This window comes from Nelusetta ayraudi, unplaced genomic scaffold, assembly GCF_046127955.1.
Source record: "Nelusetta ayraudi isolate G7.1 ecotype Tasmania unplaced genomic scaffold, CSIRO-AGI_Nayr_v1 ptg000033l, whole genome shotgun sequence".
NCBI classification, from domain to species: Eukaryota; Metazoa; Chordata; class Actinopteri; order Tetraodontiformes; family Monacanthidae; genus Nelusetta; species Nelusetta ayraudi.
This window is the reverse complement of record NW_027466083.1, coordinates 4,769,856-4,792,500: the sequence shown is the minus strand read 5'-3', so window position 1 is coordinate 4,792,500 and position 22,645 is coordinate 4,769,856. Positions and strand designations below refer to the sequence as shown.

General features: G+C 46.3%; 3 protein-coding genes across 5 annotated transcripts in view; 2 read left to right on the top strand and 1 right to left on the bottom strand.

Moving 5' to 3' along the window:
• LOC142891864 (replication protein A 70 kDa DNA-binding subunit-like) overlaps nt 1-1,171 on the bottom strand; it is a 36,597-nt gene extending 35,426 nt beyond the window's left edge. For 2 of the 3 annotated variants that reach the window (XM_076031778.1, XM_076031777.1), the window contains exon 1: nt 1-120. This exon is cut by the window's left edge and continues 26 nt beyond it. In XM_076031778.1, coding sequence (XP_075887893.1) covers nt 1-7 — 7 coding nt within the window. In that variant the 5' untranslated portion in view covers nt 8-120. Of the gene's footprint in view, nt 121-1,082 lie in introns of those variants that run through there. The other variant, XM_076031779.1, reaches the window with a different exon arrangement.
• Nucleotides 383-5,316, top strand: smyd4 (SET and MYND domain containing 4). The gene is made up of 10 exons (XM_076031776.1): nt 383-595; nt 756-900; nt 2,179-2,268; nt 2,444-3,371; nt 3,458-3,703; nt 3,784-3,980; nt 4,258-4,405; nt 4,518-4,634; nt 4,920-5,043; nt 5,161-5,316. The coding sequence occupies exons 1-10, from the start codon at nt 462-464 to the stop codon at nt 5,282-5,284; spliced, it is 2,253 nt and encodes a 750-aa protein (XP_075887891.1). The 5' UTR covers nt 383-461; the 3' UTR covers nt 5,285-5,316.
• A 12,311-nt stretch (nt 5,317-17,627) lies between these two features.
• Nucleotides 17,628-20,531, top strand: tpbgl (trophoblast glycoprotein like). The gene has a single exon (XM_076031772.1). The coding sequence runs from the start codon at nt 18,004-18,006 to the stop codon at nt 19,066-19,068; it is 1,065 nt and encodes a 354-aa protein (XP_075887887.1). The 5' UTR covers nt 17,628-18,003; the 3' UTR covers nt 19,069-20,531.
• The last annotated feature ends 2,114 nt before the right edge of the window (nt 20,532-22,645 follow it).

The window sequence follows — 22,645 nt, the reverse complement described above, 5'->3', positions numbered from 1 at the left end:
CACTCATGTTTACGTATGACGTCGGTTCGGAAACACGGCGGACACCTTTTCTTGGGGCACTTGAGTTAAAGGGAACTAACTGGCTTCTCGCGAGAACTGAAAGACGCGTGTCTTTCGCTACTGCTGAGATGTGATGTCACGGGGTAAAGACCGGAAATTATTTTTGTGTTCCTTCAAACTAATGCATTAGACGTGGACAGCTTTAGGAAGGTTAAAATGCATACACTATGGCAGACTGAAATTGCGTAAAACACATATGCATTATACTATTTGCTACGTCAAAATGACTTTGAAATACCTTAGAACTTTCCTCTACGCAATTAATATATATAGAATTGATTTATTTTGAAGATGCTTTTTCAAAGTTGGTGCGATCTCTGCCTGGTGCAAGCTGCAAGCGTGAAACCGAACTCAAAACAAGTTCCTGAAACAGTGTCCATGTGCTTTTCCAATACAGCGCGATGGATCTTCCGTGTGTGCAGTGGCAAGGTTATGTTGCTCAGAAATGGAAAGGACTGGACCCAAAAATACAGGAACAATTTATCTGCCAATTCACAACAGATGCTCTTTTCAAACGTGCGCTAACTCTGACAACGTAAGTAGCCAATTTGTTATTTGAGCAATACAGCATCTCAACTGAATCTACGATCTGAAATCAAAAGGGACTTGGTTGTTGTGTCTTTCTTCTCTGACTGAAGCAGTAAGTCTCGTTCGGTTTCTCTGCGATTCCTTGTGTATTCCTCCCTTCTTCACAGACAGGAAGATCTTAAGTACTTGCAGTGGATTGCTGCAGACCTTTCAGTGGAGAAGGACTCAGAAAAAGCAGGTCAATGCCGAGAGAGGGGCAACACTTGCTTCAAGACCAGAGACTACACGGCAGCCGCTCGCCACTACTCATTGGTATGTGAGTGTTTCTCACCAGATAGATACTGTTCACAGAAAGCCTGTTAGCATAGCCATTTCTTTCTTATTGAAGTTCAAAATCTAATTTCGAATTCTGGCTTATTTGTTTAATAGTGTAAGATTTTTTTTTTTTTATTACTATTATTATTATTTTTCAAATTATAGTTTTATTGGCCTACCTCTTGGGTCAAGTAGAAGAACTTGCTCCTCTAGGAACCAATCGTCATAGTCCAAGTGCAAGTTTTCAGCGTCGTAGCTTCCACGAAAGTGTTATGAGTTCCATTGTCTTTCATTCTTTTATTTCATTTGGACCGAAACTTTCGAACGATTGGACTGCTGCTGCGCTCTCGATTTTGGAATTACAGTTAGCAGCGTCTCCTGCGAAGGGCAGCGTACTCCGTACTTTTTTTTCTTTCTTTCTTTCTTTCTTTATGCTGCTTTATGCGCTTTTCTTTCTCTCTTTTTTTTCTTTTTTCGTTTTTTCTTTTTTACAGACAAGGTTTGTCCTACCTTGACATGTTTAGGTGGAGCTTCCGCCTTACTCAGAAGTGTCACTGGGTGGCGTGTGTGACTCGTCTTAATCTGCTGATGTTATGGAGGCCAACGTCAGCTGATAAAAGACGAGCCACACAAAAACTAAAGACATAATGAACACAATCATACTAAAACTAATAATGTAACAGAAAAATCTTAAAAACTTAGTCTTAAAAACTTTTTTTTTTAAATGATTGGAAATTATAGTACACATTAAACGTGTCTGACATTATATTGGGGCGCAAAGAGAGCCTGACACAGTCACTTGCCTCAACCCAAATCAGTGAGGGATTGCGCAACCTGAGTAGCGGTGGCGCTGCTCACTGTCGCACAACGCGTCTGGCTCATGTGGTGGAAATGCGCAAATTCAGCAATTCTGACTTTGAAGCCATGAACGTTAATTGGTTTAAAATAAATAAATAATTGATTTAAAGTACAGGCCTGACAAAAAAGATTAAAAAGAATTATACTTTGTATGATAATATTAATTATTTTTTACTCTTTATGATGCAGGTGAGCCAGAGCATCACCTGACCGCACGTTCCTGCACATTTGTGAAATTGTCCATATTAGCATTATTGAACTGTTTCATCAGTTAATGATTATTAACTTTAATTTGCATATTTCCATAACAAAAGTTGACGCATTGATATTGCAGAAATCCATATCACAAGAGATAGTTTTTTTGTGGCGCTTAAATGTTTTCTAAATTCTAAAGCACTGTGTCTCTTGTCTTGACAGGGTGTATGTTTTGCCCTGCCATGTTCAGAGCAGCTATCCCTGTGCTATGCCAACCGATCCGCTGCACTCTACCATCTGCAGCACTACCTGGTGAGTTTTGCTCAATTGGTGTGTCGATGTAGTCAGTACTACTTCTTTATGCCTTAATCATCTCCTGGATTGTCCCTGGCCAACATGTCAATCAAAACAAGTGGTTCAACGTCAGCCACCTTTTATTTTCCGTCTTGCATCTTAGTTGGGGCTTGTGCACTTTTTACTTTCACAGGAGTCCCTGGATGACATTGACAAAGCTCTGAAAAATGGATATCCCTCTCATCTTCTCCACAAGCTTGATGAACGCCGTGCACAGTGCCTCAGGCGTCTGGCAGCAGCTCAAACAGCAAAAGCAGCTCATCACAGCCCTGCCCCCGAAGTTGAAGTTTGTCCCGAGGCTTGTGTTAGTTTCAACTCGGAGAAAGGTCGGCATCTGGTGGCCAAAGAGAGAATAGCAGCTGGGGCGGTCATTCTGAATGACAGGCCGTACAGTTGTGTTCTCATACCAGGGTCAGAAGAGGTGAAAGGGAAGGAAACAAGGCGAGACACGGAGGCTGGGATGTTATTCGGAACAGAGCACAGGTGCTGTCACAGGTGTTTAACCGAAACACTGTGTCCCGTGCCGTGTGAGGGGTGTAATTACAGCCGTTACTGCTCGGCTTCCTGTCGGAAAGAGGCCTGGGAGGAACACCACCGCTGGGAGTGCGCGCTAGGAGCGGACCTGAAGGTCATGGGTGTGATGCTGCATCTGGCTCTCAGGGTGACGCTGAAGGCAGGGCTAAAGAACATACGATCGGCCAGGGAGCATGCAAGGTCGACTCCAAGCTCAGCAACATCCAGTGAATCCGACCCACATCTTGCACTACATCATGGCGACTCTTACTCAAGCGTGTTTCACCTGTTGCACCACCTGAAGCTCCACAGTCCTGGCGTGATTTTCCTTTATGCAGTCACAGTTGCAGCATTGTACCTGAAGCTCAGTAGCTCCGGACCTCTACCTGCACCCTGGGACCTCAGCAGATGCAGCAGCCAATCACCAGCTGATGAGGGAGGTCACACTGACTGCAGTTCAGAGATGTGGCTGCTGGGAAGCACAGCTCTGAGGCACATGCTGCAGCTGAGGACAAACGCCCAAGCAATCATCACGCTGCAAGACACAGGTGATCAGACGTGGACCTCAGAAGTTGTCTTGGCAAAATGAACACAACTGTGAAATGATCATCCTTTCTGTCCCTGTGTTTGACAGGAGCGACAAACTCGCCAGTGCTGGCCAGCCAGGAAGTACGCATTGCTACAGCAATATTTCCCACTCTCAGCATTCTCAATCACTCCTGCTGTCCCAACACCAGCCTGGTGTTCAGCACCGGTACCACCGTTGAGCCCTCTGATCCAGAACTGTCTGAGGACAGAAGCTCTGTCAGCAAAGGAGTCACTGTCACTGTCAGAGCAGCCAAAGACATCGCTGATGGCCAAGAGATCCTGCACTGCTACGGTGAGCCAAACTCTCACTTTTCCAAACATGTCAGCGCTGAGTGGGATACAGCTGTCTCACTGCTCCACTCCTTTGTTCAGGTCCCCATAGCAAGAGGATGGCTGTCCGAGAACGCCAGCGCCTCCTGGTGGATCAGTACTACTTCCTGTGTCAGTGCAAAGCCTGCAGCTTGTCAAACCAGCAGCAGGAGGAGGTGGAGGAGGAGGAAGAAAATGGTCCAGAGGGCAAAGGGCAGTGGTCGGGTCTGCTGTGTGGAAAGTGCAAAGGACCTCTTAAAGTAGGTGTTCATTATAGACAATAAACTCACATCTGGTTAACGTTATTAGATCTTCCATCTGGAGAGCTCCAGAAAGCAGCATGCTCAGCCATATGATGACTTTAGACGTTTGGAGTTTGGAGTTTTGTTTTTTCATATCTGGGGAGTTTACTGCCTGACCTAAGACAAATTCCTATTGCAGTACAAACTATAGGTGAAGTAAATTTTGCATGATATGGACCCATTTGATCATCGCCTTCACCTTATTGTGTGATCTGCGGTTTTCTGTTTTTTTCAGAGAAGCAGGGAGGACGGAGGAACTGCACTGACTTGTCTGCGGCCCTCCTGTGGGCTCAGCATGCGGCCATCTGAAGTGAACCGCCGCCTGCAGGAGTTCAGAGCCAACCTGGAGAAGGCTGTGGACCTGATGGAGAGAGAGAGGCCAGGTGGCTGAGACACGGCGCGAGAGATTCTGCATCTGTTTGTCCAGGTTTTTTGCACCGGAAGCTTTCTGTGTCACGTCTCAGTGTGGTTCTCCTTCTCTGCTTCCCGCACCAGAAGAGGCTCTTGAACTGTTGAGAAGGACCCAGCGCCACCCTGGGCTGATCATGGCCGAGACGCAGCCACTACACGGGGAGCTGGAGGATGCTACAGCCAGAGCGTATGCTGCAATGGGTGAGAGTTAAAGCGCACAAGTGTGTGCAGATGTAAAGTGCCCATCGCTCTAGTGCATCTCAACTGTGGGTAGCATGTGTGAAAGCGGCCAGTGCCTGTTTTTTCACATTAAAACTGAATGTTAATCAGCAACTTTTGCTTAATTGCTGCTACAGGGATATTTTTCTTAACTGATTCTGATTCGAATCACAGTAGCAGCTATTTTCTCTCTTTTGTCCTTGGGCACTTGCTTGTGGTGAAAAAACCTTTCGGTCCTCTCACCTCCGTCTCTGGATGTCCGTGAAGGTGACTGGAAGAATGCAGCTTCCCACCTGGAGAGGAGCGCCGCCACCATCGCCCACCAGTACGGCCAGGACAGCGTCGAACTCGGCCATCAGCTCTTCAAGTTGGCCCAGCTGCACTTCAATGGGTGCATGACCTTGACTCCTCTTTTATTGACCGATCCATCAGTGTGTTTTCCATTTAACCCTTGAGTGGATGTGTCAATCTGGTAGTAATGACTCTTTTCTGGCTCTCTGTCCCACAGTGGAGCCAGAGGTCCCGCTCTCTCCACCATTGCCCGGGTCAGACCCCTGCTACACCTCCACTGTGGTCCTCAAAGCCCAGAGTTGCAGGAGCTACAGGAAATGGAGGACTGCTTGCGAGGGTAGTCGCATAAATCATCAGATACCTGATTACCTTTTTTGTCTATGTGTTTTTGTTTTTTTGTTGGTTTTTTTTTACAGAGCAACTGGTTTGTTGCATTTTAATAAATCCTGTACAAAAAAACTCCTCCACAGGACGTCAGCACACAGTTTTTAAGTCTTCACAGTCACAGGTGTGCACACACACGCACACACATACATACGTACACACACACACCGGCGACTGTTCCCTGACCTCTTGGTGTCAGAATGTATCCATCAATAATTTCAATTTCATGCTCCAGTGGTGGTACTGCAGTGTGACCCAATGTCTCCTCCAGCTACCTCCGGGCTGCATGTACTGCTCCAAAATGGGACCTGAGTTAATATACACATTTGTCCTGATTGTTTTAAAGAAAAACACGTCCCGCTGCCGTGGCTAAATCAATCTGCTCCATCTCCAAACACACTTGCTGGCAACAAGCACGTGTAGGTTCCCCTTTGACCTTTAGGTGGCAGCAGTTTTCCACAGACAAATTCAATTTCCCGCTTCATGGCGTCTTACTTCCAGCAACTGACCTAGTGCTCCTCAAGACCTTCCATAGTGACTCTTAACGTCAGTGTGTGCATCATTAAGCTTGCTATTTAAAAAAAAAAAAAAAAAACATTTTCCAATCTCTGGATTGGACTCAGTTGTATATAAGCATATAAAAAGATAGGAAATCTTGTTCAGTCGTGGCGAGTTCCATCACCAAGGTTCAGTGGCTCTCCGAAATGAGTGGCAGCTCCTCCCAGCTGGGCACAGACAATAAAATCACCATCACAGCTGGATCTTCTGAGGCGTCTGCCAGTGAGACGTCTACCGCTGGAGGGCGCCCGTTTGTGTTCTCACAGTCAAGTTCTTGTCAAATGAAAACGGAGGCAGCAGGTTGAATCAGTGAAAAGGAAGGAAGTGGTGCAGCGCTGAAGACGGAAGCCTCTGGCAGTCACTTTCAGCTGATAACTGCCTGAGGAGGATCAGGTAAAGTCGATAACGATCCACAGAGGTCAACTTGAAAGGTCCACAGCTTTCTTTTTCATCCAGGACTCAAGTGGATCAATTTTGCAGAAAACCCTCCCTGAAAAAAACCAAAGGTCCACAGAAAACTGAATGTTCAGGTGTGTTTTTTTTCTCCCAGCTAAAGCTTAAGCGTTGTTGCATCTTTTTATATACTTGAAAGGGGACAAAAAAAACAAGGTGAGCAAGAGTTGGTCTCCGAGGGAGGAAGCAACACCCGGCTGAGAGGTGCTGTCACTAATCTGGCAGACGCAGTGCCCTTGGTGACATCACAAAGGACGTCTTTCTAGAACTGAACTGTGTGTTTTAGCACAAGCCCTCCGAGAAGTGGAGGAAGCAAAAAGAAGTAAAGGACAGACACTCCTTGTCTTCGGGGAGTTCATTAGGTTAGAGACACGGGACATTGTTAGAAAATATTAGTGACGTTTACATAATAATTTAATTAATTTACATATTATATTGGACTTTAAAGACATATAGGCTGTGCCAGAGGGAGTGAGTCTTCCAAAGGAAGCTGAATTTGTTGTCAATTTTGATTTGCTAACTGAACTTTTAAAGCTTTTTTTTTATTCCAATGATAAAATAACATCATATCTGATAGTGTGTGAAACATGGAGAAAACAGAATTGTCCTGCTGTAAAATACCAATGACTATAATTTCATGTCTTTTATCTTCATATGTTGTGTTATTCAAGGTCAAAATAATACATTTGTACAAGATACAATAGCTAAGTGACTTAAAAGAACTTAGATATTACACCTTGCTCCTCTTTGTTCATCCTGCAAGCTATATTTTATCAAACTGATACAGAACTACGCAGTTATTCAATTTCTCTCCCTAATTGCCTGCATACTGCACCTCCTGTCCCCACACAAGCTGCTGAGGCGACCGGCAGATAAGAGTGAGGAGAGTTGGTGGCGCAGCCTTAAATCCGCTGATGTGAAGTCAGCGATAACGGTGATTACATGAGTTATCTCTGCATTAGAGGTCTGCAGTGACCACGCTACTCCCTCCGCTCCTCCACTCACACACACACAAGGGCTGGGCCTGTTTCTGCTCGCCAGAATGATGCACGACTCGGATATCTGAGATATTTCTGTTGGCTGTCTTTCATGAGGTACGCCGTGTTTGCTCCTGTGTCAGACAGGAACTCAGAGAGAAAGATGCAAGCTCATGTTCAAAGGGGAAGAAAGACACACACTGACTAAAAATACCATGAGGCACACAGTAGGGGGCGAGGGGGAGGTAGTGGGGGGGGGGGGGGGGTCCAGCCCAACAAGGAACAGCCAGCATGAAGAAAGACGAGGACGTCAAGACGTCTTCCTGCATCACCGCATCACACCATATGACTGACTGCCGCCCTTTGAGGCCATTCCCAGCAGCTGCGATGCCGCCTTATCAGATGTCTTTCTGTACATAATGCAATTAAGAAGCGGCCAGGCCGCAACACACAAAGATCGGCTGCAGCCGGTCAATCTGCCACGAGGCCTGCGAGGAAAGCCGCCGCTGAGAGAGAGACTGGGTCTCTCCCCAGCAACCAGAGTCCATCCGTCCCATCCCTGCAGGATTAATACACACAACTAGAACAACGAGTTTAATGCAATTTAGAGCAAAAACACAGAGTGTGTTATCACCAACATCCTTTCTGACAGAAAAAAATTAATTTACTACAATGGGAAACCTGATATTTAGAACTACTTTCTTGTTTGTTTGTTTGTAATAAAATGTAATTGCACAAAATGAATCTCACAAATGGAAATGCAGCTGTGAACGTTTGCTTGGGAAAAGAAAAATATTTAGCAGATTTATTAAAAAGAAAGGCCACAATGACGAAAATTAATTTGGTTTTAAAATAGCAACTAAATCTTCAGGGTGAAGTTTCCACCAATTAAATCTTTTTTTTTTTTTTTTTTCCCAGTACCAAATTAATAACCAACAAATTTGCTTGAGGCCAAGAGGACAATTTGTCCAGATTGTGCAAAACAATTAACAAACAAAAAAATCTTTTTTCTTCCAGAAATTTCAAAATTGACTGTTTGACAAGAGAGCAGAACCATAGTAAAGCAAATTATAATTTCTTGATTAAGCATCAAATTATCTTTACTATCATTATTTACGTGCATTCCTGAACAGACAGAAATGTTGCATGAGGATATAGAAAATGGATGGATAGAATTCAAGGGATGACTTGATGTTTTTAAAGGATTTCTCTGAACAATTTTCTCTCACTTTCTTTTTGAGAGGTGGTCTAATAAAACTTGTGAAGCGCTTTTTGTCCTTCTGCTGATGGTTATCTGAGCCCCGCCTCACCTCCCTCCACCCCTACCTCCACCTTCCCCCTGCACCGACCCCCCTCCAAAGTTCTCCAGTGTCGGCGACTCGCCTTTAAGTGGATTTGTTCCTTTAGCCCGTTGCCCGATTGCTCCATCTTTCATCCCCACCCCGTCTCCACGGCGGAGGACATGTGATACTTAATGCAGACGGTGGTAATGCGGCGGCCGGTGCTCATGTAAAAATAAAGTCCCCATTGCTCATTCGCGTATAGGCGAGGTTATAACAGGCCATTATGGAAAATGGATGAAAGTCTGAATCACAAGTGCAGAAACTTTCTCTTCTTTCTTTTTGCAGGGATTCAATTTCATTGGCATTGGCATTGCATTGTTTCCTCGTGCTCACCGGCTGTTAGGTCTACGTCCATTCTGTGACTATCAGAAGGGTGGGCCGCGCGCTTCACCCCAAATCACCCTCAATGCTTATCTGGAGCAATAGGGCTGCCCGCTAAATTTGGCACGCGCCCGTGGGTCCGCCGCTTCATGCAGCCGGAAGGAACGCACGCTCCCATGACTAAGCAGTTTGAAACCACGCAAGGTGGAGCTTGTGACTGGCGGTCCCACCCTCACTATTTTTAGCCGTGACGTTGTGGGAGGCTCTGGGGACAACAGGGTCAGTGGCGGTCAGTGGGTCTCATCCCAACACTGGAGAAAACACTTTTTGAGTGATTGCCACAGGTTTGCGGAGCCAAGTCACATGATGTCGTGATGCATTTGTTTAAACCAAGCCATTGATAGGTAACCATATTCACTGTGACGCACATTTATTGGGTGCACAGTGACAGAAATATATTGTTTCCTGAAAGCATACACAAAGCAAAAAGTATCTTAGAGCTTTCTAAAATATATGTAGCATCACAATTAGTGTTTTTTTTTTTTAATGCAACCTAAAGAGCCCATTGAAATGGTTTGGAGAGGAGAGACTAAACCAAACTAACTAAAAATGCTTTGCTGTAGGAAGAAAGATTTGCACATATTTTATCTGATGCCACCATCAGGACAACGTGGTATCACAACCTACAGTGGTGAACTCGTCCCGTTCACTTGTGTGACATGCTAAGTATCTCATGTTAAGATGCTTGCATCCAAAGAGGAAGGCGCACAAAAAATACACATTTCCTTTTTCGCATATTGGTTCAATTATGATGTGATGTGTGTGTATTATACTACCAAGCAGGTAGTTAACATGCTAAATGCAGAGTTGCTGTTAGCATAGCTGCATGCCCAGGCAAGTTTTTTTATTATTATTATTATTATTATTATTATTATTTGCATGACTTGGCTCACAACATAAAAACCCTGCAGTGACGTTCGTTCAAACATTTGGGCAAATATTTTATTTCACTGTCTGTCGTCCCATCATCTATCTCTCATAACAGGAGGAAATTTTTGTCGACAAAGTTGACAGAGGGATGCTCCCTGCTCGCTCCAGACTTGGCCAGCTGTCTCTGCTCGCTTGCTGTGATGTTCACAGATAAGAGAGCTGAATATTGCTGACATTATTCAGCCTTCTCCGGGGAATAATAACACATCAACGTCTAACCTTAAAAAGCAAATAAAAAAATATATTGAGGAAGAAGTTGCCCTTGGGGGCGCACGTTATTTATTTACTCAGCAATTCTGTGGCGTCAGCACTCCCTGCTGTCAGCGGCGGTGCTAAATATGTTGGCTGAATAAAAAGGTCTGCAACTGTATTCTTTCTGTTGTTGAAGAACAGCTACTGAGGTGAGCATCCCATATAGCAATTATAGAGTCACTCGGACCTTCTAAAACAGGCTCACATTAAACTGCAGATCTGTCTTGTTAAACTGCAGATCTGTCTTGTTAAGGCTTGGGTGGGGGGGTTAAAGCTAAGAATAGTTTCCCCCCTTTCTTTCTCCTTACCAGATAGAAAATAATGACCTCCCCTTCCTTAATAAGCTCAATGTAATAAATGTAAGAAAATCTCTTTCTCCATTTTGCTCATCTATCTGCGCCCCTGGTTCGCTTCTGCCAATGTCCCGCCCTGTTTCTCGGCAGAGATGGCTCGAGTATTTCCAGCATCGGGACAAAGACGTGGATGGATGATGAAAACCTTCCCCTGCCGCCGGAGGTTCACGATTCCCCTTCATCCCTTGTCCCCTCTCTGTAGCACGTAATGAGATCCTTTATGGCTCCGTGTGGAGGAATTTCGTTTTCACTGCTATTTCCCCTTCACAAGCTGTTTATGCTGGGCTTCTGTAGCGCATTCAAGGGCGCCTCTGCAGTGAAAATGCTTGATGGCTTTGCTTTTGATGAAGCATTCAGGTCTGTTTAACTATAGCCAACTCCAGAAGTACTTGAGGTCAAAAGCTCCTCTTTGTTGAGTGCAGTTTTCCAAGACCAAAGTCCAAAGGTTTGAAGCCAAAGTTCAGTCAACAAACACTCCCAAAATCAATCCGGGGAGTTGTCTGATGACTGATCAGGAAAGATTTAGAGACGCCGCGTCTAAATTTAGCTGCACAGTTGTGTAACTTAGCATTGAAGTTGGAAAGCTGATATTGATCTCAGTGTTTTTCTATCAATCAGCATCCTGTTGTGGCAAAAGCAGAAAGATGCTTCACAGGAAGGCTCTCTGCAGCCAAAGAGATTAGCATGGACGATGCAGGAGCAGTTGCTTTATCAGGAGGAGACGACATAACAGAGCAAAATCCTCACCACTGTCTTTTCTGGATGGAAAAGATAATTTTGCTCATTTAACAACGCAACATGCTGCAACCATGTCTTAATACGGTGGCACACACCTAATGTCACAACTTCACACCACACTGCTACTTTCTGGCTGATTAGTTTACTTGAATGTGGCAGACAAAATGTTTGTCCAATCACCAAAAAGAAAGAAAGAACAGACAAAAACAAATGGATTAAAGAGGCATTCTATCTGACACGTCAGCTTAATATGTGCATCCAACTGCCTGAACTACACCTTTCAACACCAACAAATATGTCACTTACTGAACGAATGAGAGAAGAAAGCGACTGATGTCCTCGTCTGTCTCCCTGGCGCTGCGGCAGCACAGGAGCACTGCACCCCAGGAAGCTCACCCTGACAGAGAGGAGAAGTGATGAGCAGCCTGGTCGCTGATGGATGGAGGGCGCCACTGCTCTGATTGCCTGGCTCTGCCAAACATAAACATGGTCTCTTACTTTGGCCCCTTCAGGACATCTTGACAGCACCAAGGTTTATTTTGAAGACGTCGTGGAGGAGGTGGATGAATGTGAGCCTGAGCAGACCGTGACCGACGGCTCACTTTAGGAAAAGAAAGAAATCACTGGGGTCTTAGGCCCTGACTCGTCCTTCTCTCAATGACCAGCCTGAGTCTTTAAAAACAACAACAACAACAACAACAACAACAACAACAACAACAACAACAACAACAACAACAACAACAACGATAATGATAATAATAGCGCTTATTTAAAGAGCTTTTTTTTTTTAATCTGCTCCACAAAAACAGCCCAACTGAGACTCTATAAATGAAAGAAAAAATACACCATTATTTTCAATGACAAGTTCCAAAGTCATTAAAAAGTTGAGAAAACTTTGAGGAAAACTTTGAGGAACTTGTGAGGACGCTGAGACAGGGTTAAAATTGATCCCGTCTCAAAATGTGAGCAATTATCAGGCACCCCTGGACCGTCTGATGAACCCTGCGTACGGCCGACTGATGCCTCTGACCCCTGGCTGCGTACTTAAACACCAACAAAGGGAATTAAAAGAGCACGCCCTCCACTTTGAAAATAAATCCATCGCTGGACTGAAACTGTAACCCCCTCTGCCGCTGAGACTAGCCGGCCACCGCTAACGGGACTGGCTAAAGGCCAGCGTCTTGGCCACGCTCGGCACGGTGGTTCACTTTCCAAGGTGTCACCGATACACCTCAAAAAGCCATGGGGTGAGAGCGTCCCGACGGCCACGGGGGCCTCGCCGTGTCACTCAGCAACAGGCAGCGGGACAAGCGGCGGTCATCCCAACATCAGATATCAACCGTTTTGTAATTCAATCTAAACAGAGACAATGCGAGCCAAGTATCCATATCGTTAGCTGACGGCTCATTAGGAGCAAAGCCTTTTTTTTCTCTTTTTTTTTTTAATAAACTAATCCGAGCAGCGGCCAGGAGTCGCTGCTGTGTAACACTAACTGTGTAAATCTGTTGGGTCCTAAGGGTGTTACATAAGGGATCTGATACTTGCTGACATTCACGTGACCTCAGCTGATCTTGAGACGAAACACTGAAAGTAGACACATGCTAAATCTTTATACGTGGTTAAAAAATATCATGTGATCCTCATGTAGTCAAATGCTACAGTGTCTTTGGCTTAAAGAAAAAGGAGAAGAAGAAGACCTTTATTGATCCCACGGTGGGGAAATTTGCATAATTACGGCATCAACAAAAAAAGGCTACAGTGCAAAAGATCAGGAATTATATTAACAGAAGATATAGACAAAAATAAAACATCTGTAAATATATACAGAAAAATAAGAAGCGAGATACAGTTGAATTTACGTGTGCTACATGCCCTGCTATAAATAAGTTTCTATTGCATCTAAATGAGAAACTTACAGTTATTGTAGATTTTGTTCTATCCTAGTAGATGTGATTTTACTGAGTGCAGTTGTACAGCCTGAAGGCTGCAGGCAGGAATGACCTGCGGTAGCGCTCCTTCTTACACTGAGGGTGCAGCAGCCTCGAGCTGAAGGAGCTGCTCAGGCTCTCCACAGTGTGGTACAGGGGGAACAAGAGGAAAAAAGGAACATTTCCTAAAAAAAAATTAACAAAAAAAAAGCGTCAAAAAAAGGTGCAGGTGAAACCAAATAAAGTTGATAAATAATAAAGTCTCCCTAAAGACACTTAACGGAAAAAATTATTATAAAAAAAAATGTAATAAAAAAAACAAATCTTCACTCTCGCCGCTACTGTTCACACGGAACACTAACTCCAAGACCAAGGCTGTGTGTGCCGGTTGTGGGTGGATAACTCTGACGTGTGAAGTATCTTGGAAAAAATAGTAAATATTTCATCTAGTTGTCTAGCTGTCAGTTTCTTTTTTTTTTTTTTTTTAAAGGCACAATAAAAAAAACAAACGTTTGAGATGGAGCAATTTTTTCATTACACACAGGAAATTTGACAGATGAGAAAGATGGTCATTGAAAAAATAAATGTTGAAATATGCGAGCAATAATTTATAGAAAAACACTGGATGGAAGACAAAGTTATTTCTCTTTTTGCTGGTTGATTTGATTTTTGTTTTGTTATTTCTATTCATATATTGAGAAAAAAAAAAGGAGAAATGTGCATTTAGGGCAACACTGCAATGGCTGGGTTTACAAAGAGCAGTTCAGCATATCTGCGTCAGACGTCTGCTTGCTGCTAGGCGGACACTCAGGGATTCCTCCACAGTTTTGCCACACAGCCGCTGGTCAGCAGCCACAAGTTACTCCTCCAACTGAGTGACTCTGAGCTTTGTGCGGCCGCTTGTGTCTGTCTGGCCACGGCTCACTCCATTACAAGTCTAAATGACTAATTAATGGTCCCTGGACAGGTGACACCGGCTCCACCAGATCCGTTTACCACCCTCATCACCGTAAGGCTCCTACCCCGCGGGCCGCCGCCGCCGCGTCTTCGCGCTCCGCCCTCGCCTCCATCCTCTCCTCTCCTCTCCTCACTCATCCCCTCATCTTTTATTCATGCGGCGCTGGAGTACTGTTTAAGAAGCAGGCCCGCGCTTAGACAGATTGAGAGACAGGTGGGCCTGACAAACAGAGGCACGGTCAGAGTTGCCGACGGAAGGAGGGGAGGGAGGCAGACGGGAAGAGTGACGTTGTTGGTGCGTCTTTTTTTTTTCTTTTTTCTTTTTTTTTTTTAAACCATGAAAGGCTTTTGCAGTCGTGAGTCTGGAGGGGAGACGGATGAACCCTGATCACCATCTGCCCACCACCACAGAGCTCTCCTACTCCTCTGAGTTCAGTGGTCAGATAGATTGAATTAGACCATGTGTGTGTACGTGTGTGTGTGCGCGTGTGTGCGTTTTCCCACATGCGTTTGTGCGTGTGTGTGCACCCGCATTATCCACACTCCACACTTGCACCACAGTCCTTCAGCGTCTCAACCCGCTCGCCTTCAGCCTGGCAGATGCTATGTAACGCAGACGCACAAACCCAGAGTGCAAGGAGGGAAGATTTATGGAAGATTTTCGAAGGAACCACTGTAACCAATGTCCCCCTGGCTCCCAGCACACACACACACGCACGCACGCACACACACACACGCACGCACGCACGCACGCACGCACGCACGCACGCACACACACACACACACACACACACACACACACACACACACACACACACACACCCGCAGCCACCAGAGTTTTGCCTCCAAAGGGACGTTTCACTTTTACAAAAAGTCAATTCCGAACTTTTGAGGACTTAATGCAAATCTTTTCTTCGCTAATCGGACAAAGCCGGAGCGAGAGGCAGCAACGAAGAAAGAATTCTTTGCAACATTTGGGCGGAGCAGAAAGTGCTTTGGCAAAGTACTTAGAAAGACCAGTTAGTTATGTTGAAGCTGACAGCGTCAGTATAGCACAGTATAGAAGACCTTGGGCAAGGATACAGGAGCCTAATTCATGCGTGAGAAGCTTAAAGACCTTGAACATTGTGAATTTTTGCAAAAAGAGCAAGATTAGCAAGACCGTAGAGGCCCCAGAATTTCTCCAACTCACTTGACCAATGCTTTCTGAGAACAAACTGTGTCTCCATCCTGTTGGAGTGAGAACAGTCCCGTGAGAAAAGCTTGTGCCAAAAAGACACCGTCCAGCAAATCAGACCTTCACGATGTTACAAAGAGGACTGCTACCTCTGTGTCTGCCATGCTTTCATCCTGCCCTTTGAAGCAGCAAACTCATCTTTGCTCCTCTACAAGCCTGTGAAAAATGGTAGACGGTTGTAAACAGCGGGCTACATATCAGGTTTCTTGAGATCTTCAGAGTGTTTTAGGGAAATCATTTACCAGATGGCTCCACTGGAGTCCTGGATGAAAAAGTAAAGAAAGAAAAAAATGAACATTGGTATTAGATGGAACATGTAATAGCTGAATCAATCACTTTAATAGCTGCAGCATGGAAGAAGGCCACTAAACATTCCACATCAAGACATTTCTCTTAACCAAACAACAATTTCTAAGAGTTTCCACTTGTTATATTTTAGCCAGAAGCAAGAAACTGCGTTCAATGATGTCACTAGGCTTCCGCTGTTATTATACTGTGTGTCCAGCATCAGTCAGTCATGTGAGAGCCGGAGGGAGGAAAAGAGGGAGGAATGAAGGGCGAGTCAGGCTGCTCATTAAAACAAGGTTAATGAACGACAAGCGGCGCAGTACTGATGAGGGAGGAAATCAAAGAGCGGGGACGGTGGGGGCAATTTGCAGCGGGCGCATAACTCTGCACAGTCGCGCTCAGACGCACACGTGTCGAAAAATCATTTAACACATGCGGCGGAGCTGTCAGCAATGACGGCGGGTGGCAGGATGGGGAAGGCTCTGCTGTAGTGGAGGCGACTGCAAACCGGCAGCTTCACCCTCTCAGGTGCACACACACACACACACACACACACACACACACACACACACTGTAGTCAGCAGGTAGGAATGGGCAGCCATGAGAAAATCAATTACGAGGTTCAGTGTCGAGTGGAAGGCCATGCACGGTGTGGCCACCACAACGTCACCGGCAGCAGCCACTAAATCAGGCCCATGCACCGGCAGATAGAGTGGACACCTGTCGGGGGCGAAGTTGGCAGAGGGGGGGCAGAGGGCCAACAGTCCTTGTTTGTCCGGAGGAAGAAATACTGCAGCACAGGCCTTAATAACGCAGCCCTCTGCGCTTATCTGGCGCAGCAGCAGCAGGAAGGCCACCGTCTAATCTCTTCCTGCCTCCTTGTCTCTCTCTGTCTGTCAGTGTCTCTCTCTCCCTCTCTCTGTCACGTATTCACATCCTGGCTGAAGTCATCTCTGTCCGTTCCATCTAGATTTAGAGCTCATGGGCACAGGGCAGCACAATCGGCTCATGGCTTCGGTGTTGAACATGGACCATTAAAGGAGCAGTCCGGCATAGTACCCTCTCCTCGCCGTCCTCCTGCAGGAAGCAGGCAGGTGGCGTCTTTCTTTTTCTCCCTTTGATTTTTTTAATGACATTATTATTATGCATTTTTATAATTTCCTATTTTCTCACTATAACCTTCCAAACAGAAAAAAACAATGTTCTTTTCTTGGAGCTGTGGTGTGCGAGTGTTTCCGTGGAACTGTCCGTGGTGCTGAAACCTTCGAGAACTCCCGTCCCCTCCATCGTTTTCCTTTGGCCGCTTCCTCCTCAGTGTTTCTGACTTGCTAATGAGTTCCGGTGTGTTTCAGCAGACGATGGGCCCAGTCGGTAAGATGTGGGCTGAAAATAGTGTGCACTCCTTAGACAGAAGAGGCGTACAGCCGATGCAGTTGCAGGGAAGTTTATCACTCCCTCTCCTGAGCGCGGTTCCATCTCCCGCGGAATGTGCACCAACCCCATCTCGACCTAACTCTCCACTCTGTGCCCCGATGCAAATCCTCGTCTTGAAAGCAGCGGCTTTTTTTATTCAGCCTTTTTGATTTGTTTGCCAACAAGTGCAGAGCGTGGCCATCTCCTAATAAACGACTTTTGTCGACCAGCGCTCCCATTAAACAGGCTCCAGTGCCCGCAGATAATTACAGCCGCTTGATTTGCGACAAGACCAGGAGCTGTAAACTAAAAGGTTGCAAGTAACGTGGCAGTGAAGAAGAACATACTCTGGAATCCCGCAACTGCTTGTCGGATTTTTTTTTTCCGACGATGAAGGATTTTATAACAACAGTGAGCACTCATTGACAGTTATGGTTTATCTGTATAAAATGAGCTTTAACTCTCTACTGAACTTTTCCTCAAGAAAAGAGCTGTCTTTCAACGCACCACCTCAACACACGTCCGCCTCTCTCACTCTCTCTCTCTCTCTCGCTCTCTCTTTCTCTCTCTCGCTCCCCCCTCTCTCTTGCTCTCCCTCAGTGACAGGCGTCAAGAACACCGCCGGGCGCAGATCTCTTTTACGCGCAGCCAAGCTCGGCTGTTTCCTCCTCGTCCGTTTGACACAAGAACTCGTCGTTTCCCCGACTCATCCAAAGAACCCAAAGGAGACATGAGAAGTGCGGGATTGTTTTCCTCCCAGCGCAAAGTGACCGGTGCAAGAGCGCCTCGACTTTAAATGCCTGCGAGGGTTTGTGTCAGTCCCCACTGTTGGCGTCGACCTGCTTAGAGAAGGGAGGAAGGGAGGAAGATGAGGCGATTCCGCGGTGGCGACCACTCCAAGTGTCCCTCTTCCACCTGGAGCCGCTGGTGCTTGTGCTGCGCGGCGGTGGCGTGCGTCCTCTGCTCCCCGGTCAGCGCGGAGGACGGCTGCCCGCCGTCCTGCACCTGTGCCAGGGACTCCGGTACGGTCGCCTGCAGGGGAAGCGGGGAGGACACCGACGTCCCCGGGGACATCCCGGAATGGACGTCCGCCTTGGTGCTCCAGGGGAGGAACATCTCTGTTTTGCAGCGCGGTGCGTTCGCGGCCAACGGCACGGAGCTGGGCGTGACGACGCTCTCGCTGTCAGAGAACGGAATACAGATCATCGAACCCTACGCCTTCCTGGGGCTCGGCCGGTTGCATCTGCTGGATCTGAGCCACAATCAACTGACGTCTATATCTGCCAGGGCTTTCCACGGCTTGCCCGAGCTGCGATCCCTGTACCTGAACTACACCCTCTTGCCAGCGGCCGCGGCGCAGCTCTCCGACGCGCTCGACACGCAAAGTTTGCGCAGCCTGCACAGGCTGGAGCTGGCGGGCAACGCGCTCAGATCCATGCCCCTGGCGAGACTGGACATCTATAACCTGCACGCCTTGGTGCTGGTGAACAACTCGATAGAGAGCGTCGGCTCGGAGAACGTGACCAGTCTGTACCAGCAGAGGCGCCTGCGCGTCTACTTGGCGCTGAACCCGTTCCGCTGCAGCTGCGAGCTGGAGGCGTTCTACTACTGGCTGAAGAACTCCTCGCAGTGTGCGGACGCGGCTCGCCTGGTGTGCAGCGAGCCGGAGGCCAAGAGGGGGATCCCCGTGGAGATGCTGCGGGACGATGACTTGGATTGTATGAACGAGAACCTGGAGGCGGTCTCCTACGTCTTCCTGGGCATCGTGCTGGCTCTCATCGGGGTGGTCTTCCTCATGGTGCTCTACCTGAACCGGAGGGGCATCAAGCGGTGGCTCAACAACATTAGGGATGCGTGCCGGGACCAGATGGAGGTCTACCACTACCGCTACGAGCAGGATTCGGACCCACGGTTGGCCAATGTGGCCGTTTAAAAGGTCTGACACCCGTTTTCTCGTATTTGGATTTCATCCTGGACTCCAGTAGAGCTGCCTTGCACAACCAGTTATCGAATCTTTCAGTCCCCTGAGAACATGAGAACAGTCTCTTCAGATCTCCAGAAAACAGCATAATTAGCCTTCAGCCTTCCCTAAAAATCTTGGGTTTCCAGAGCTAAACTGGCACCTTGCTGGACTTTCCACGTGTTTGGAAGGGGGCACAAACAGATCGCAGAACCAACACTTGTCACTAACGCGGGAGATGTATCCATGCCCTTATGACATCACAAAGGGGATAATTTTTCAACGATAAAGTTTAAGGGAACTATTGTTCAATGGCACAGCAAGGAAGATAGGTAAATAAGGGGCTGGTGGATTGACTGACAAGATTGTGTATACTCTGGAAACCTATACATTTTCTGAAGGGCGACGAAGTGACCAGGCAGAGACTGTGGTAGCAGACAAGGTGCTGCAGAGAACACAGTGGACAATTTTTACACCCAAGTTTGAGCTTTTTCTGCAGCGGCCCACGGACTGCCGGCACCCCTCCCCCACTACATGTGGAGACGAGAGCCAAAGACACTGAGGACAACTAGTTGTATATAATGTATTTCATTTATCTCCTCAGCTCAACTTGACACCCAACAGCAGTCTGTCGGGATTATTTAGCGTTATTTAACCTAGGAAGCAAAATGACAAAGGGATTCGAGCGCTGATAACTCAAACGGCAGATGAAGGTATTCCTGGTTGTAGCACACAGAGAGCGACAGGAGGCCGGTGAGAGGAGGCAGCGATTGTCGGAAGCCTCTGGTGTCAGAGCAGGTCACGCTGGAGGAAACTGTCGCATTTCATCATTAACCACATGACACAAATAACCAGCCTCGTCTTTAGGAGCTGGAGCTGCATTATATCGCTGGAAACATCGCTTTAAACAGGAAGACTTTTTTTTTTCTTTTTTCTTTTTCAAATCATCACGGGGCCGAAAGGGGGAGAGACAGTATCTAACCATGCATGTGATTGTTGTAGGACCGAGCAGAGTGGGGGGGAAATACAAATATTAAAAGGTCAAATAAAAACGGTGAGCTAGCAGTGTTCTTGACGTCACTACATCTTATCATCACTGTCACATGATGTTGACTTCATGCAGCGCAGCGCCACACAACGGCCCGAGCGCATTTCCCGCCGTGCGTTTTGTAAATAAATGAAGTTACGTTGTAGCGGTGGGTTGTGAACCCAGCATGACGAGGCCGTAACTGTAAAAGAAATGAGGAGCAGCAGAAGTTTTAATATTGGAATTCTTCCCAAAGATTACTGTTCCAGGTTTATTTTTTAGTTTTGGGTTCAGAAATTTGAAGTGATTCAAAGAAATTATAAAGAAAATTTTCATTTTTTTCTCCCTGATCCTTCTTTTTATTTATATAATTTTCATCCATATAAAGTCCAAGACTAAAAGAAAAAAACATACAATAATTTGGGATCACGTGTAAAACTGAAGTTTAAAAAGAAGAAAATGCTGTAATTTAAAGTAAAGTGTCAAAGTACCTACGGCACTGCAAACCTTTGCAAAATATTTTTACAGGCAAACACCGGAGGCAGATTAACAAAAAGGTTTATTTTAAAAGTTTATTCAAACTTGTCGCCACACAAAGATTTTCTGAGATGACTTTGGAAAATTGACTCAGAGGGGGAAGAAGCTCTCACACAGTTCTGGAAACCTCAATATTTCTTTATCTTGCAGAGTGTGTGGCCCATTCAGTCAGTGGTGGGCCGTCAGAGTCAGCAATGCCTTCTCTGCTGGCCCTGCTGGCTCTGCCATGGTGTCATATTGAGGGTATAATGAGGTGTTTTAATTTAGGGTGGACTACATAAGACGTCATTGATGGCCTTGGCATGAAGTGCCTGAGGATAACTGGAGGTTAAACATCCAGTACACAGAAATATTTTGGTCCTTCACGTTGTTTCGTTGTGCTGTGTGTGGCGCTATAGAGCAGCGGTTCCTCAGTGGTTCTTTAGGATGGTCATGGTGCACATGCATAGCACCTTAAATTTCCTCTATTGGAACCAAACCATCATTGATGAAATCTATGAACTTGCCCTTTATCCATATTCACTTTCGAAATCTGGTCCTTTCAGCCTTCAGGCAAAGCTGACACTGGTTTGCGAAAAGAAGAAGCCCTCTGATGGACTCATCTACGTTCTTCATAAATTGGTTAATGATCTCTGAGGATAATTAGGGCGCCGGCATGGCAGGTCGATCATCATCATTCTCCGTACTTTATTAGCCACATTGCTGATGAGATTAACTTGGCTGGGCCTTCTTGTAAATAAAACCTGCCAGTCACTGGGTTGCCAAGCAGGATGTGGATGAAAGTGGCTGAGGCTGCTTTGTCATCAATCCCAGATTAGGCAACACAAGAAAAAAAAATTCTTTACACGCAAATGACTGGTGGTCGAAGTAAAACAAACAAACAAACAAAACAAAATAACAAAATAAAAAAGAGGTTTACTGATGTGCGTCTGCAGGGGATGCCGAGATCATTTTGCCGCATCGTCAGCGTCTCTGGACTTTTACGTAACGCTGACGTACAAAATGAGAGTCGCTGTCACTTGCCGTACCAGGTGAGATGACAACAACGCACCACGCGGCGTCACGTTGTGTACGAGGCGTGTTGAGGCGACGGCCAATGAAGTGTTTAAAAAGGGAGCAGGAGCCAGACGTGTGTTAGCGTCTGCCGTGAGGACCACTCAACAGTTAAACAGCTAATTATTTATTTTTTTTCATTTTATTAACCTTTGCAGTTTTGTTTTGTGTTATCATGGTAGAACTCACATTAGTGCATATTTCAGTCAAGGTGACGGCTGTGCAGGTCTCCGATGTGTAGCAGTGGGGCTGGCAGGAACTGGACTTGAAAACTAAAAGGAGAAACACAGACAAACTAAGATAACTGAATTATCTTTACGTACTTTTGATATTTTTATAGACTTTTTGCCCCCTGAACAATTCAGCTCAACGAACACATGGTCATCCTGCGCTCTGCTGCATTTCTTCCTTTTACCGTCCTGTTGCGTGTTGTTGTTCTTTTCCTCAGGGCCGTTGTGACGACTCGTCAGGAGGCAGAGGAGAGACAACGCTGCTCTCTGCTCCTCTCCCAAATGCAGCACTTGTCAGAGACTTCCTCTGCGCCCCCTGCTCTGTCTGACCGTCCCTCTCTAACTCGCCCCCCCGCCCCACCCTTCTCTCGCTCCCCTTCATGCAGGTAAATGATTTCATCCAGTTGAGTGACTTTGTAAGGACGGACGGCGGGCAAAAGGGTTTAAAGCTGAGTCCGGCGAGAGAGGGAGAGAAAAAAAGGACAGATAAAGAAACGAGGTGGGGGAGCAGAGAAAAGATTCATTAGAGTCGTGGCTCCAAAACGTCCTTGCCTTATGCAAAGCGATGACTCATCTGGTCGTCCTGCTCTACATGTGGACGTCTGGGGCGCCGAACAGGGAGCCTGTCCAAAGGTGAAAAACATCATCAGGCCGCCATTATCAGGCGGAGCACGAGTGTCCAATAGCCCAGACGTCATCATGC

What these genes read in the sequence shown, in the direction of transcription:
- tpbgl (XM_076031772.1), top strand. Translation starts at nt 18,004, where the DNA reads ATGAGGCGATTCCGCGGTGGCGACCACTCCAAGTGTCCCTCTTCCACC.
- smyd4 (XM_076031776.1), top strand. Translation starts at nt 462, where the DNA reads ATGGATCTTCCGTGTGTGCAGTGGCAAGGTTATGTTGCTCAGAAATGG. An exon ending in CCGCTCGCCACTACTCATTG is followed by an intron (nt 901 to 2,178) that starts GTATGTGAGTGT and finishes TTGTCTTGACAG; the next exon opens with GGTGTATGTTTTGCCCTGCC. An exon ending in AGTGCAAAGGACCTCTTAAA is followed by an intron (nt 3,981 to 4,257) that starts GTAGGTGTTCAT and finishes TGTTTTTTTCAG; the next exon opens with AGAAGCAGGGAGGACGGAGG.